The sequence below is a fragment of the Balaenoptera physalus genome, assembly GCF_965194825.1.
Source record: "Balaenoptera physalus genome assembly, chromosome: 19".
Taxonomy (NCBI): domain Eukaryota; kingdom Metazoa; phylum Chordata; class Mammalia; order Artiodactyla; family Balaenopteridae; genus Balaenoptera; species Balaenoptera physalus.
The window spans coordinates 67785030-67797977 of NC_138900.1; the positions used below are offsets into that span (position 1 = coordinate 67785030).

The 12948-nt window shown below is 51.9% G+C and overlaps 1 protein-coding gene, 1 long non-coding RNA gene and 1 pseudogene across 18 annotated transcripts in view; 1 reads left to right on the plus strand and 2 right to left on the minus strand.

The window, feature by feature from the left end:
- LOC309648724 (small ribosomal subunit protein eS6 pseudogene) overlaps nucleotides 1–3475 on the minus strand; it is a 69204-nt pseudogene extending 65729 nt beyond the window's left edge. Inside the window, exon 1 of the transcript XR_014268689.1 lies at nucleotides 1365–3475. The product of XR_014268689.1 is annotated as a small ribosomal subunit protein eS6 pseudogene (transcript). The remainder of the gene's footprint in view (nucleotides 1–1364) is intronic.
- Nucleotides 3476–8029: 4554 nt separating this feature from the next.
- Nucleotides 8030–12948, minus strand: part of ANKRD11 (ankyrin repeat domain containing 11) — a 166495-nt gene continuing 161576 nt past the window's right edge. For 14 of the 16 annotated variants that reach the window (XM_082437674.1, XM_082437676.1, XM_082437683.1 and 11 more), the window contains 5 exons: nucleotides 12627–12725; nucleotides 12412–12555; nucleotides 10955–11047; nucleotides 10632–10794; nucleotides 8030–8985 (listed from right to left, as the gene is read on the minus strand). In XM_082437674.1, the coding sequence (XP_082293800.1) occupies nucleotides 8396–8985; nucleotides 10632–10794; nucleotides 10955–11047; nucleotides 12412–12555; nucleotides 12627–12725 (1089 nt within the window). In that variant the 3' untranslated portion in view covers nucleotides 8030–8395. The remainder of the gene's footprint in view (nucleotides 8986–10631; nucleotides 10795–10954; nucleotides 11048–12411; nucleotides 12556–12626; nucleotides 12726–12948) is intronic. The other 2 variants (XM_082437678.1, XM_082437677.1) reach the window with 1 other exon arrangement.
- Nucleotides 11054–12880, plus strand: LOC309648726. Its single transcript, XR_014256769.1, has 3 exons — nucleotides 11054–11563; nucleotides 12398–12572; nucleotides 12791–12880. It is a non-coding gene; the product is annotated as an uncharacterized lncRNA (long non-coding RNA).

Genomic DNA, 12948 nt, shown 5'->3' on the forward strand with positions numbered 1-12948 from the left:
TATTCTTCAGAGATATTGGCCTGTAACTTTCCTTTTTGGTGGTGTCTTTGTCTGGTTTTGTTATCAGGGTGATGGTGGCTTCATAGCATGTCTTTGGGAGTGTTCCCTCCTCTTCCATTTTTTTGGGAAGAGTTTGAGAAGGATCAGTATAAGTTCTTTTTTGTATGTTTGGTAGAATTCACCGGTGAGGCCATCTGGTCCTGGACTTGTGTTTGTAGGGAGTTTTTTAAAATTACAGATTCTATTTCACTTCTAGTGATCAGTCTGTTTAAATTATCTATTTCTTCCTGATACAGTTTTGGTGGGCTATATGTTTCTAGAAACTTGTCCATTTCTTCTAGGTTGTTGAATTTGTTGGCATACACTTGTTCATAGTATTTTCCCTTATGGTTTTTTATATTTCTGCGGCATCAGTTGTTATGTTTCCTTTTTCATTTCTTATTTTATTTGGGTTCTCTCTCTCTTCTTTTTGGTGAGCCTGGCCAGAGGTTTGTCCATCGTGTTTATCCTTCCAAAGAACCTACTCTTGGTTTTATTGATTTATTTCTATTTTTTTTAATCTCTATTTTATTTCTTTCTTCTCTGATCTTTATTATTTCCTTCCTTCTGCTGAATTTAGGTTTTGCTTGTTCTTCTTTTTCTAATTCTTTTAAGTGGTGGGTTAGGTTGCTTGAGATTTTTCTTGTTTTTAGAGGAAGGCCTGTATTGTTATGAACTTCCCTATAACAGCTGCTTTTGTTGCATCCCATAGCTTTTGATGGTTCTGTTTTCTTTTTTTTTTGATTTTGTGTGGTTGTATTTTCATTTTTTCAAGGTATTTTTAAATTTCCTCTTTGATTTCATCGTTGACCCATTGGTTTTTTAGTAGCATGTTATCGGTTTTTTCCCATTTCTTTTTTTTTTCTAATGTCTGATCTTATTTGTTAGAATATCTCATTTTTAAAAAAATTTGGTTAGTTTTATGTTAGATAATGAATATTTTCTCAGTTTTATTTCTTGTTTCAAATTTTTATTTTATTTATTTGGCTGCATCAGGTCTTGGTTGTGGCATGCAGGATCTTTGTTGCAGCATACGGGCTTCTCTCTAGTGGCACGTGGGCTCTCTAGTCATGGCGCGTGGGCTCCAGAACACGCAGGCTCAGTAGCTGTGGTGTGTGGGCTCTCTAGTTGTGGCGCACGGGCTCCAGAGCACGTGGGCTCAGTAGTTGTGGCATGTGGCCTTAGTTGCTCCGTGGCATGTGGGATCTTAGTTCCCCGATCAGGGATTGAACCTGCGTCCCCTGCATTGGAAGGCGGATTCTTTACCACCACGCCACCAGTGAACTCCTAGAACATCTCATTTTTTTTTTAATTTATTTATTTACTTTATTTTTGGCTGCGTTGGGTCTTCATTGCTGCGCATAGGCTTTCTCTAGTTGTGATGAGCAGGGGCTACTCTTTGTTGCAGTGCGCGGGCTTCTCATTGCATTGGCTTCTCTTGTTACAGAGCACAGGCTCTAGGCATGCGGGCTTCAGTAGTTATGGCACATGGGCTCAGTAGTTGTGGCTCGTGGGCTCTAGAGCGCAGGCTCAGTAGTTGTGGTGCATGGGTTTAGTTGCTCCGCGGCATGTGGGATCTTCCCGGACAAGGGCTCAAACCCGTGTCCTCTGCGTTGGCAGACAGATTCTTAACCACTGCACCACCAGGGAAGTCCAAACATCTCATTTTTGACTGGACTCAGAAGTAGAAGCTCTCAGAGAGGACAGCCTCCATCTCTTGACATTCTGTTCCCGGCATTTTTCTTTGACCTCCTTCATTCTCTTGGCCAAGAGTTTAGCATATTCTGCAGTCTCTGCCTTAGTTTTCCTAGAATGCTGTTTCTTCAGAGCAATACACCGACGTTTGTGTTGCAGAGCACATGGAGTAAAAGGACACTGAACCTTGTGTGCTTTGGTCCTCGATTTCTTACCTTAGTTTAGGGGTTTCTCACAACATATTGGTGGACATCATCTTCTTTAGAGAGACTGAAAAGTGTGCAGATTCTGCTAGCTCTTTTTATTGATTGATTGATTTTTTATTTTTTGGCTGTGTTGGGTCTTCGTTGCTGTGCATGGGCTTTCTCTAGTTGTGGCAAGTGGGGGCTGCTCTTCATTGTGGTGCATGGGGTTCTCATTGAGGTGGCTTCTCTTGTTGTGGAGCACGGGCTCTAGGCGCGTGGGCTTCAGTAGTTGTAGCGCGTGGGCTCAGTAGTTGTGGCTCGCGGGCTCTAGAGTGCAGGCTCAGTAGTTGTGGCGCACGGGCTTAGTTGCTCTGCGGCATGTGGGATCTTCCTGGCCCAGGGCTCGAACCTGTGTCCCATGCGTTGGCAGGCGGATTCTTAACCACTGAGCCACCAGGGAAGTCCCTCTGCTAGCTCTTTTGGGTCCCAGGCGATGAGGCACAGTAGTATCAATGAGTCCAGTAATATTTTTCTCCCTTTTTTTTACGAAGACCAAATTGAGACCACTCAGATTGGCATCCACAGTGCAACCCCATACAGATTTGTGAATTCTTTCTCCAGTTCTCCTTGGTCTGTAACAGGAATGTCCCTTACTCAGTAGCAGGCGGATGTGGCCATGGGTTAAGACACTTTGCTTTATGGGGAAACCCTGTTTGTCATTCCCACCACTGATTCGGACCACATAACCCTTCCATTCTTCACCCAGAGTGTCAGCAGCAACTTCTTTGGCCGTACGATTCTCATAAAAGGCATGAAGTTTTCATTCACCATCCACTTCAATGAGTTTCTGGCAGCCAATGGCCAGGAAAGAAATGTTCAGCTTCATCCTGAAGTGGCCAGCTGCATCCAAGGCACCACCTAAAAGAGCTCTCATTTCTTTTTCTGTGGTTAATTTCTAGTTTCATGCCATTGTGGTCAGAAAAGATGCTTGATATAATTTCTATACTCTGAAATTTGTTGAGGCTTATTTTGTGCCCTAGTATGTGGTCAGTCCTATATAATGTGCCATGTGCCCTTGAAAGGAATGTGTATTCTGGTTGTTTTGGGTGTAATGTCAGTTAAGTCTTACTGTTCTATTGTGTCATTTGGGATCTCTGTTGCCTTACTGATTCTCTGTCTAGAAGCTCTGAGTGGGGTGTTAAAGTCTCCTACTACTACTTTTATTGTATTCCTGTCAGTTTCTCTTTTTTTTTTTTTTTTTTAATAAGTTTATTTATTTATTTAGGCTGTGTTGGGTCTTCGTTTCTGTGCAAGGGCTTCCTCTAATTGCGGCAAGCGGGGGCCACTCTTCATCGCGGTGCGCGGGCCTCTCACTATCGCGGCCTCTCTTGTTGCGGAGCACAGGCTCCAGATGCGCAGGCTCAGTAGTTGTGGCTCACGGGCCTAGTTGCTCCGCGGCATGTGGGATCTTCCCAGACCAGGGCTCGAACCCGTGTCCCCTGCATTAGCAGGCAGATTCTCAACCACTGCGCCACCAGGGAAGCCCAGTTTCTCTCTTTATGTCTGTTATTGTATTACATATTTGAGTGCTGCTATATAAGGTGCATATGTGTTGACGAGTGTAATATCCTCTCCTTGTATTGATCCTTTTATCATTATATAGTGTTCTTTATCTTTCTTTATGGCTTTTGTTTTAAAGTCTATTTTGTCTGATATGAGTATTGCGACCCCCACTTTCTTGTCATTTGTGTGTATGAAATATCTTTTTCCGTCCCCTTACTTTCCATCTGTGTGTGTCCTTTGCCCTAAAGTGGGTCTCCTGTAGGCAGCATATTGTAGTCTCTCTTTTTTTTTAAATCCAATCTGCTGCTCTGTGTCTTTTGATTGGAGCATTTAGTCCATTGCCATTTTAAGGTAATTATTGACAACTTTTTGTTTCTCCTTTTGTGGTTTGATGATTTTTTTTTTGGCCATGCCATGCGGCTTGAGGGATCTTAGTTCCCCTACCAGGGATTGAACCCGGGCCCTTGGCAGTGGGAGCTCGGAGTCCTAAGCACTGGACCGCCAGGGAATTCCCCGATGATTTTCTCTTGTATTATTTATACTTATGTCCTCTTCTTTTTGGTTTTTGTGAATCTGTTGTATGTTTTTGATTTGTGGTTGCCCTGGTTTTCAAGGATGTTAACCCCTTCCTATATCTGCTTGCCGTAGACTGGTAGTCATATAGGCTCAGACACACTGTAGGAAATGAAAACAAGTCTACGTGTTCTTCCTCTCCTGCCCCACGGCTATGAATTTGATGCCCTTTTACGTCTTCATCTTCACCCTGTGGCTCTTCATTCTGGTCATCACCACTTTCCCAGAAATTTTCTGATTTTTAAAAAATCTGCGTACTGGCTTATTTAAGTGATTTACTTTCCAATTGTGATCTTTCTCTTTCCTATAGATTCTTCGTTCTGTTCTGTTTAGAGACGACCTTTCAGTGTTTCCTTTAGGATGGGTTTAGTATTGCTGTATTCTTTTAGTTGTTGCTTGTCTGAGAAATTCTTTCTCTCTCCTTTTTTCTAAATGATAATCTTGCTGGGTAGAATGTCCGAGGTGGCAGATTTTTCCCGTTCAGGACTTTGACTCTGTCTTGCCGCCCCCTTCTGGCCCGCAATGTTCCTGTAGGGAAATCAGCAGACAGCCTAAGGGGGTCCCTCGTCACTAACTCTGTGTTTTTCTCTTGCTGCCTTAGGAATCCTCTCTTAATCTTTACATTTTGCCATTTTTATTATAATATGTCTTGGTGTAGGTTTGTTTGGGTTTACCTGGTTTGGGACCCTCTGTGCTTCCTCTACCTGGATATGTTTCGTTCTTTAGATTTGGAAAGTTTTCAGCCGTAATTTCTTCAGATACATTTGTGATGCCCTTTTCTCTGTCTTTCCATTCTGGAATCCCTATTACGTGTAGATTGGCACACTTCATATTCTCCCATAGGCCTCTTATATTGCTATCTTTTTTTTTTTTTTCATTTGGCTTTCTCTCTGCTTTTCTGATTGGGTCATTTCCTCATTTCCATTGTTCTACTTTCACTTTCATTCTTCTGCTATTCATTGCCTTTAGCTCAGCTTTTGTCTCTGCAAATGAGTTTTCTAATTTTTTGGGGTACCCTTCAGAGTTTGTTTCTTTTTTATATAGTACTGTGCATTTCTGTCGATAGCCGTTCTCTTATTTTTTTAATGTATTTATTTATTTATTTATGGTTGCGTTGGGTCTTTGTTGCTGTGCGTGGGCTTTCTCTAGTTGCGGCAAGCGGGGGCTACTCTTCGTTGCGGTGCGCAGGCTTCTCATTGCGGTGGCTTCTCGTTGCAGAGCATGGGCTCTAGGCATGTGGGCTCAGTAGCTGTGGCTCGCGGGCTCTAGAGTGCAGGCTCAGTAGTTGTGGCGCACGGGCTTAGTTGCTCCGCGACATGTGGGATCTTCCCGGACCAGGGCTCGAACCCGTGTCCCCTGCATTGGCAGGCGGATTCTTAACCACTGTGCCACCAGGGAAGTCCCCGATAGCCTTTCTTAATTCCTTAATTTCCTTTTTGAAATCAGTGTCTATTGGAGTGAAGAGGTGTGTGTTATTGGTTCTTTCAGCAGAATTCTCTTGTCTTTTAACTGGGAGTGGTTCCTCTTCTTCTTCTCTCTCTTACTCTGTGTGTTTAGGAGAAACAGTTATCTCCTGTGGTTTTGGAGGGCTGTTTACATGTGGGGGCGTCCCTGTGTAGCTCCTGTGGGTTTCATGTATTTGGTACCAGGGCTGTTTTTAGTGTGGATACCTGTCAGCTCTTTCCTTAGTGTGTGCTGGTTGTTTTCCCCTTGCTAGGGGTGTGCAGATGTGGCGACTGGTAACCGGTCCTGGGTTCCTCGACAGTGGTGTCAGCTTAGGCACACCCCCAGCGTATGCGATGGGAGTGGAGGTGGCTCGCGACCAATCCTGGAGCCCGTGCAGTCCGTGTCCCGCTCTCTGCCATCCCACACGCAGGGGAAAAGGCTACAATTGCAGGTCCCGCTCCTCCTCTCACGCACCCCCCGAACAATGGTGCCCGGCCTCCAAGGCAACCCAGGCTTCCTCTGCGTACACCCTCAGTTGCAGTTGCACCGGATTCCAGCCCCACCCCCCAGGCTGTTTCCGCACAATCAACCCAAGTTTTCTCCCCGGGTCTGACATCCGAAGCCTGAATTTCAGCACCCATTCCCCCCCGCCCGGGTGACCACCATTATATTTTCTGGCTCTCTGATTTTGACCCCTCAGAGTACCTCATATAAGTGGAATCATACAGTATTTGTCTTATTTCATTTAGCATAACGTCATTAAGTTTCATCCATGCTCTAGCATCTATCAAGTACCTCATTCCTTATGAAGGTTGAAAAAATACCAGTGTCTATATACGCTGCCTTTTCTTTATCCATTCATCTGTCAGTGGATAGCTGGGTTTATTCCATGTTTTAGCCGTTGTGAATAGTGCTGCAATGAACGTGGGTGTACAGGTATGTCTTTGAGACCCTGGTTTCAATTCCTTTGGGTATGTACCCAGAAGTGGGATTGCTGGATCACATGGTAAGTGTACTTGATGAACCTCCACTGTTCTCCACAGTGGCTGCACCATTTTACATTCCCACCAACAGTGCACAAGGGTTCCAGATTCTCCACGTCCTCACCAAGTGCTTGTTGTTTTCTGTTGTCGTTGTTAGTAGCCATCCTAATGAGCGTCAGGGGGAATCAAATTGTGGTTCTCATCTGCGTTTCCCTAGTGATTAGTCATGCTGAGCGTTTGTTCTTCTTTGGAGAAAGGACTATTCAGGTCCTTTGCCCATTTTTGAATTTTTTATTTTTTTTGTGGTTGGGTTTTACGGGTTCTCTGTTTATATCCTGGATACTAATCCCTTTTTGTTCTCTGGGGCCCACCCCTGCACAGCCATGTGACGAGAGCATCTGTGCCGTTGTCTCTCATGGCAGGAAGTCACACGCAGAGCCAGGAAAGCGATGTCGTGATGTCACAATGTCATTGTGGTGTAGACGCGCCAGAGCATGGGGTACACCTCCAGATGCGCTTGCTGCAGCGGGACCAGCACCTACAACGGGCGGGACCTCTCTGAGTGCGGGGTCTCTGCGGGGTGGCCTGAAGTTGCTGATGCCAGGATGTGCCAGATGAACAGGTGCGACCTAATTCATGCTGTTTAGAAAGACACTGGGCAGTGAAGGCTCTGGCCCCGCCCCAGGGCCACTCGAGGTGGGACCAGCCGGGGGCGGGGGGCAGGGATTCGCACAAAGGGGAATGCAGAGTCGGGGTGTCTCTGAGGCAGAAACCGAGGGCCTGGGTCGGGCCAGGCAGCCCAGAAAGAGGAAACCGGGGCTGCTCTGTGGGGCATGCTGGTGGCACAGGGCTGGGCTCTCACTCCCGAGTGGGGTCATGTCTGCAGCTCCCACCCCCGCCAGGTACAGGAAGCACGGGGGAGGGAGCGAGGTGCCCGAGGACTCGGGCAAGGGCTAGGGCCACCCCAGACCCCCTGCCTGGCCCTGCAGCCTCCACCCGTTGCCCTCCAGCTGGAGCCAGCCGTTGGATGGGAACTGTGGATGGAGCGGGCAGGGCAGACGCCTCTGCTCAGAAGGGGCCCCTGGCCCGGCCCTATGCACACCCTCCTTGGAGAGGAGCACAGACCCCAGGTCACGCTGGGCTCAGATCTCCGACTCCTGCCCCGCGAGCCGGTCTTCAGGCGGGACACGCGTCCCGGGTGGGGACTCCCACGTGGCAGCCCCACGGGGAGTCGGGAGACAGTGGTCCCTCCACAGCCGTGCCACCCAGGGGACCTGCTGCCCCCAGCACACGCCTCGCCTGTCTCCTGCCCGCTCTGATGGGCCCTGGGAAAGAGCCTCTGGGCAACCCCTGCCGTCCCGGCCAGCAGCCCCAGTTGTTGAGTGGAGGGCAGGAAAGGGGGGCGGGGGGAGTATAATTTGTTTCAAAATTAAAAGCTACTCATTTGGTAGGAAAAAAGTGGAAGACACTGGGATTTGCAGGGCGGGATCTCTCCCCTCACAGCCATGTCCACCCTCCTGAGGGGCCTGTCGTGTACAAAGAGCATTTAATTAATTTATTTATTTCTTTACACATAACTGAAGTGATGTTACAGTACATAAGTTATTTACAACTGTGCAGTAATGTGTTGCAAAATAAATTATCTAGAAGGCAGCAAAAGTACATTGTGAACGTGTATAAAACTGTACAGCGTTTACGGGTACACTTTTTATATGATTATTGGCTCTGTAGTGTTTCAAGTTATGTTCTCAGAAAGAGAAACAAAATGCCCAAGATTAAAGGAAAAAATATACAAACCACGTGGATTTGACTCCATTAAAAACACAACCCGGAGTCCTGCCTGCGTGTCCCTGCGAGGCGGGCGGGCGGCGCAGCCAGGCCCTCACCCGGCCCGGCGTCCCAGCCCAGGTCTCAGGCCGGCGCCGTCGGCAGCTTCGTGGCGACAGGACGCAGCCGGCCCGAAGCTCTCCCCACCCTCCGACCCCAGAGGCCGCTGTTGGTGAGGGGTGGACGCCTTGATTTTATTCTCTTTTGTCGATCAGAAATGGAACAAGGAATTTTAAAAACGCTCTCCGTCCCGCAGCTCCTGAGATGCCCGTGCAGCCGCCGGAGAGAGCCCGAGTCTGCCGTGTCCGTGCCCGCGTCCCCGGCTCCTCGTCCTCCCGTGGCGGCGGGTGTGAAAGAGCCGCATGCCAGGGGCCCAGCGCGGGCTTCTCCCTGGGTGTCCCCCCCGGGGACGTGGTCTCCTCCCACCGCCTGGACTCGGCGGCGGCCTGGGGGGGCTCGCCTGTGACCCGGGCAGCTGCCCCAGCGCATCAGGCCGGCAGGAGCACGAAGTCGTCGTTGACGTCGACCATGGGCACGTAGAAGGAGGGCACCTCGTTCACACACAGGGACTTGTGCCCGGCGGGGTCCAGCTCCTGCACCTTCAGCTGCCACTCCATCCTCTGCACAGCGTTGAGGGCCGCGGCCTCGTGCTGCTGCCGCATCAGGAGACACGTCTACGCAGGAAATGCAGCAGGTGAGGGGAGGGGAGGCGAGAGCCCGGCCGCCCCCGCACCCACTCCCCCTGCCGCAGCGCCTCCCGGGAGCTCGGGGCAGGGGACCCATTCGCGCTCTGGCCTCAGGACGACCTCCGCGTCTGGGTCTCATCCTGCGCGGTGAGTGGCCTTGCTGACCACACAGGGGTCTGTCCGTCATCCCTGCTCTGTGCCCCCACCCCTGGGGGTTTCACCACAGCCTCTAGTCGGAATTTATAATAGCTCTGCTCTTCTGTTTTCATTTTCCATTTATCTTATTTATGGTTGGTAACATTGGCTTCATTTGCATTCACAGTGGAAATTATGCTTTTAGAAATGCACTTAGTTGTTAAAAATTAATGTTCATGTGTTTACTCTTAAGCGGGTACTAAGTAAGGTAAACAGTTATACTACTAAAGGCGTACTCTGTATTTCATGTTAAGAAAGGAGAATGTTGAAACTGAAATAATGACGGTACCTGGGTTACCAACAGCACGTGGGGGGGGTGGGGGGGTGGCGTTTGGGGTACAGGCGGGTGACACAGAGCACAGCGGGCGGAAGACCAGACTTCAGGTGAACAGAGTTAACGACGTGACAGTGTGCATCTTATTTTCTTAGATGTGCACACAAGCATGTAGGGCCAGGTATCACAATTTTGCTTAAAATAGTTCAGTTTAAAAAAGTGCTCTGGAAACAAGCCCCACGTGCTCCAGCGGCCAGCCGTGTCCTCCTCGGCATGCCTGGGCCACTCGTCATCCTCATGGAGACGTTAACAAAAAGCGTGACAGCTCAGACACCCTCAGGAGTCCGGCTGCTTTCACCTCATTTAAAGTGTTACATAGCGTTTCCATCTCTTGACTAAATTGATGGGCCGCTGGGTTTCCACCACTGTACTGAACTGTACGTACCCCTGAGTTTTCAGTGACTAAAATGAAACTCTTTGTTAGGCTAAACCCCGTGACACATGACCGGCATGTCTGGAGTTGTCCCAGGGCTGCAGGAACTGAGGGAGGGCAGCCTGTCTCCCGAACAGGACCTCGTCCACACTGTGCTCTGAGACCAGTGGCCACGCAGGTGGCCGTTTTGTGCCCCTGCACTCTCCGTACTTCACCAATTCCTTTTTCTATCCATCTTTTTTTCTTATTGGTTTGTAAGTTCTTGGCACATTATGGAAATGAGACTTACATTGTCTTTGTAAGTCTAACTTTAAATTATTTCTCTCTTTATAGGAAAGTTTCCCGTGCAGCTCCCTTCAGGCTGGCTGGTGGTGGGAGGAGTGACCGTGGGACCCCCGAACGGTCACCTTGGAGCTTGTTAGAAACGCGGCCTGGGCCCGGCCTCAGCTGGGCCTCAACGCCCTGTAGGGTGGTTCCTCTCTGCTCTGGCCTCTGGCCGCCCCCCTCTGGGTGCGCTGCCGCAGTGCCGGAGGCAGGGTCACTGAGGCCAGGGGTGAGGCTGGCAGCCCAGCGTGGGAGCCTGGGTCACACCTCCATCAGCTCCACGCAGCGGGCCCTGCCTCCTGGGACTTCCCGGGTGCCGGCTTCTAGGTGTTAATTCTGTAACGGGCACGTCACTGCCGGTCTCTGTTCACAGGGGACCCCGGGTGCAGACAAGGACTTGCTTCTTACTTGCTAATCTCTCTCTATCTCCCCCCCGTCCTCTGCCCGCTGCACTGGTCAGCACAGCCAGGGCAGGGTGATGGGTGGATGCTGTGACCTTTGAGGAGGGCTCAAGGTGGGGTCCCACAGAGGTCTGACCGCCAGCTGGTGACAGGAGCTGCTCCCCGCACACCTGGACAGGAGGGAAGACACTCTAAGAGGCAACATGGGGGTGGGGAGGCCTTGGCTCCCTCACTGTCAGCCGGGCTCAGGGCGAGTCTGAAGCTGCCTCCTCCGAACACGGCCCTGCCGCCCCCGCCCAGAAGAGCCCTGGCCCCGCCGCCGCGGCTCACCTTCATGCGGTCGTACTTGTCGTCCACGTCCTGCAGCCACGAGATGAACTGGCGGGCGTTGAACCGATCCCGCACCGACTTGTTCTCATCGCCCTGGCGGGAGAGTGAGGCACGTGTGGGCGTCGGGAGGGGTGGGCCTGCCTGGCACGTCAAGCCCCGTGTCCCCCGGTCGAGGGCCGACCAGCAGGGCCCTCCCTCCCCCACCAGCTCTCCAGGCCGTGACTCGGGACCCCGGCGGCGCCTTCAGGCTCCCCTCCGTCTCCTGGGGAGGCCCCAGGGCGAGCCGGCGAGGGTAAAAAGCGGCAGTGACTTTTTCTTTGAAAGACGTCTGGGAGGCCTGGGGTGGCTGCAGGCCGCCCACAGCGGACTGTGGTTTACAAGCAGGGCAACCTCGGGAGCAGGAGGTCCCCACAGGCTCCTGCCGGGTGGGTCTGCAGGGCCTCCCGGGTCTGGGTCTCAGGGCGGGAAAGTCTCTCTCTCGCCCAGCCACAGCAACCACCTGCCTGGGGGAAGCCCAGGCCCCACGACAAAGGGGCTTGAGGGGAGGAGGCTGCAGCCTGAGAGTCCTGTCTCCTTGACATTCAGAGGAAACGCAGCAATCCCTTGAAGGTGAGCAGATACTTTTTTCTTTCAGATGCAAAAAAGCAAAACTTCCACCCAATCCCTAAAATACTTTGTGGACAAATGTTTTTGCTTTAGGGAAACACTATGCATATAGTATGTTAAACGTAGAAGCTTTTACAGATGTATCCTTAAAGGTTACATGTACGGACTCTAACGCACTAAAAAGAAATAAGGTTTAACTGAACCACCGTACGTCACCACGCGGCCAACCTGGGAATGCTGCTCAGACACCCAGGGGTCCATGTGATCCACCTGTGGGCCTGGGGTCACTAGGGGCCTCTGTCAGGAGGGAACTCAGCACCGAGGCCTGGCCCAGAATGACACGCTCTGGGCTGATGGGCTGAGAGTCACAGTGGCTGCGGGGTAGGAGAGAACATCAGGGAGGATGGGAACTGACTTGCTTTCTGCACATTTTAGATCTCCGTGTGTCAGCAGATGGGTGGGGCCCTTAATGGGCACAGGTGCCACGGGGACAGGGGTCGGCTGGGGAAGGGTGTGACCTCATGGGACAAACACAGCCCTGGGGGCGGAGGGAGGCGGGCTGGACTCTGGAGTGGACAGATGAGGCACACCGTGTGCTCCAACTGGTGGGCACGCCCTGGGCCCGCATGCCCGTCGGGGGCAGCAGCATGGTGGTCCCCAGCGTGACAGCCTCTCTGGGGCCCTCGTTGAGGAAGCCCTGGTGCAGCAGCTCCAGCTGCTGCGCGTGCAGATCACACGTGAGTTTCAGAGGGAACTTTCAGTAGAGTCCCAGCCCGTGACCCCAGCGCCGCTCCAGTGCCGACCCGTCACCCGGCGGGGGCACGCCCCCCCCCACAGGCCCGGGCACCCACCTGACTCTCGAGCGGCATGTTGTACACCTCCGAGTCCAGCAGCATGGTGCAGGCGCTGAACGGCACCGCCTGGTTCGCGATGGTCCTCGCCGCCCGGCAGTGAACCCGCAGGATCTCCTGTTCGCAGGAGACGATCAGCTTTTCCTGGAGGAGAGGGGCTGGTGAGCTGAGACCCACCCGGGCCGGGTGCCCTGGGCCCGCGGCCGCCCGCTTACCCGCTCGATGCTGTGCTGCAGGCGCAGCTTCCCACGCACGGCCTCCTGCTGTTTGAACAGCTCCTTCAGGGGCTCCGCCAGGGAGGGAGGGGGCGCGATCTGCGGTCACAGGGGGAGACGGGGGTCAGCGGGGGCCGTGACTCACCCCGGCTGCCCACTCGCAGGAGTCACCCCGGAGACCACAGTCCCGTGAAGACGCGGACGCGTGAGGTGCTGCCTGTCCCCGAGAGTAGGTGAGCGAGCGCCAGTCTGCCCGGCGTGTGGCTGTGAGGAGGGCGGGTGGGCGGGGAGGGGGCGGCAGAGATGGGGGAGGAGGCGAGGG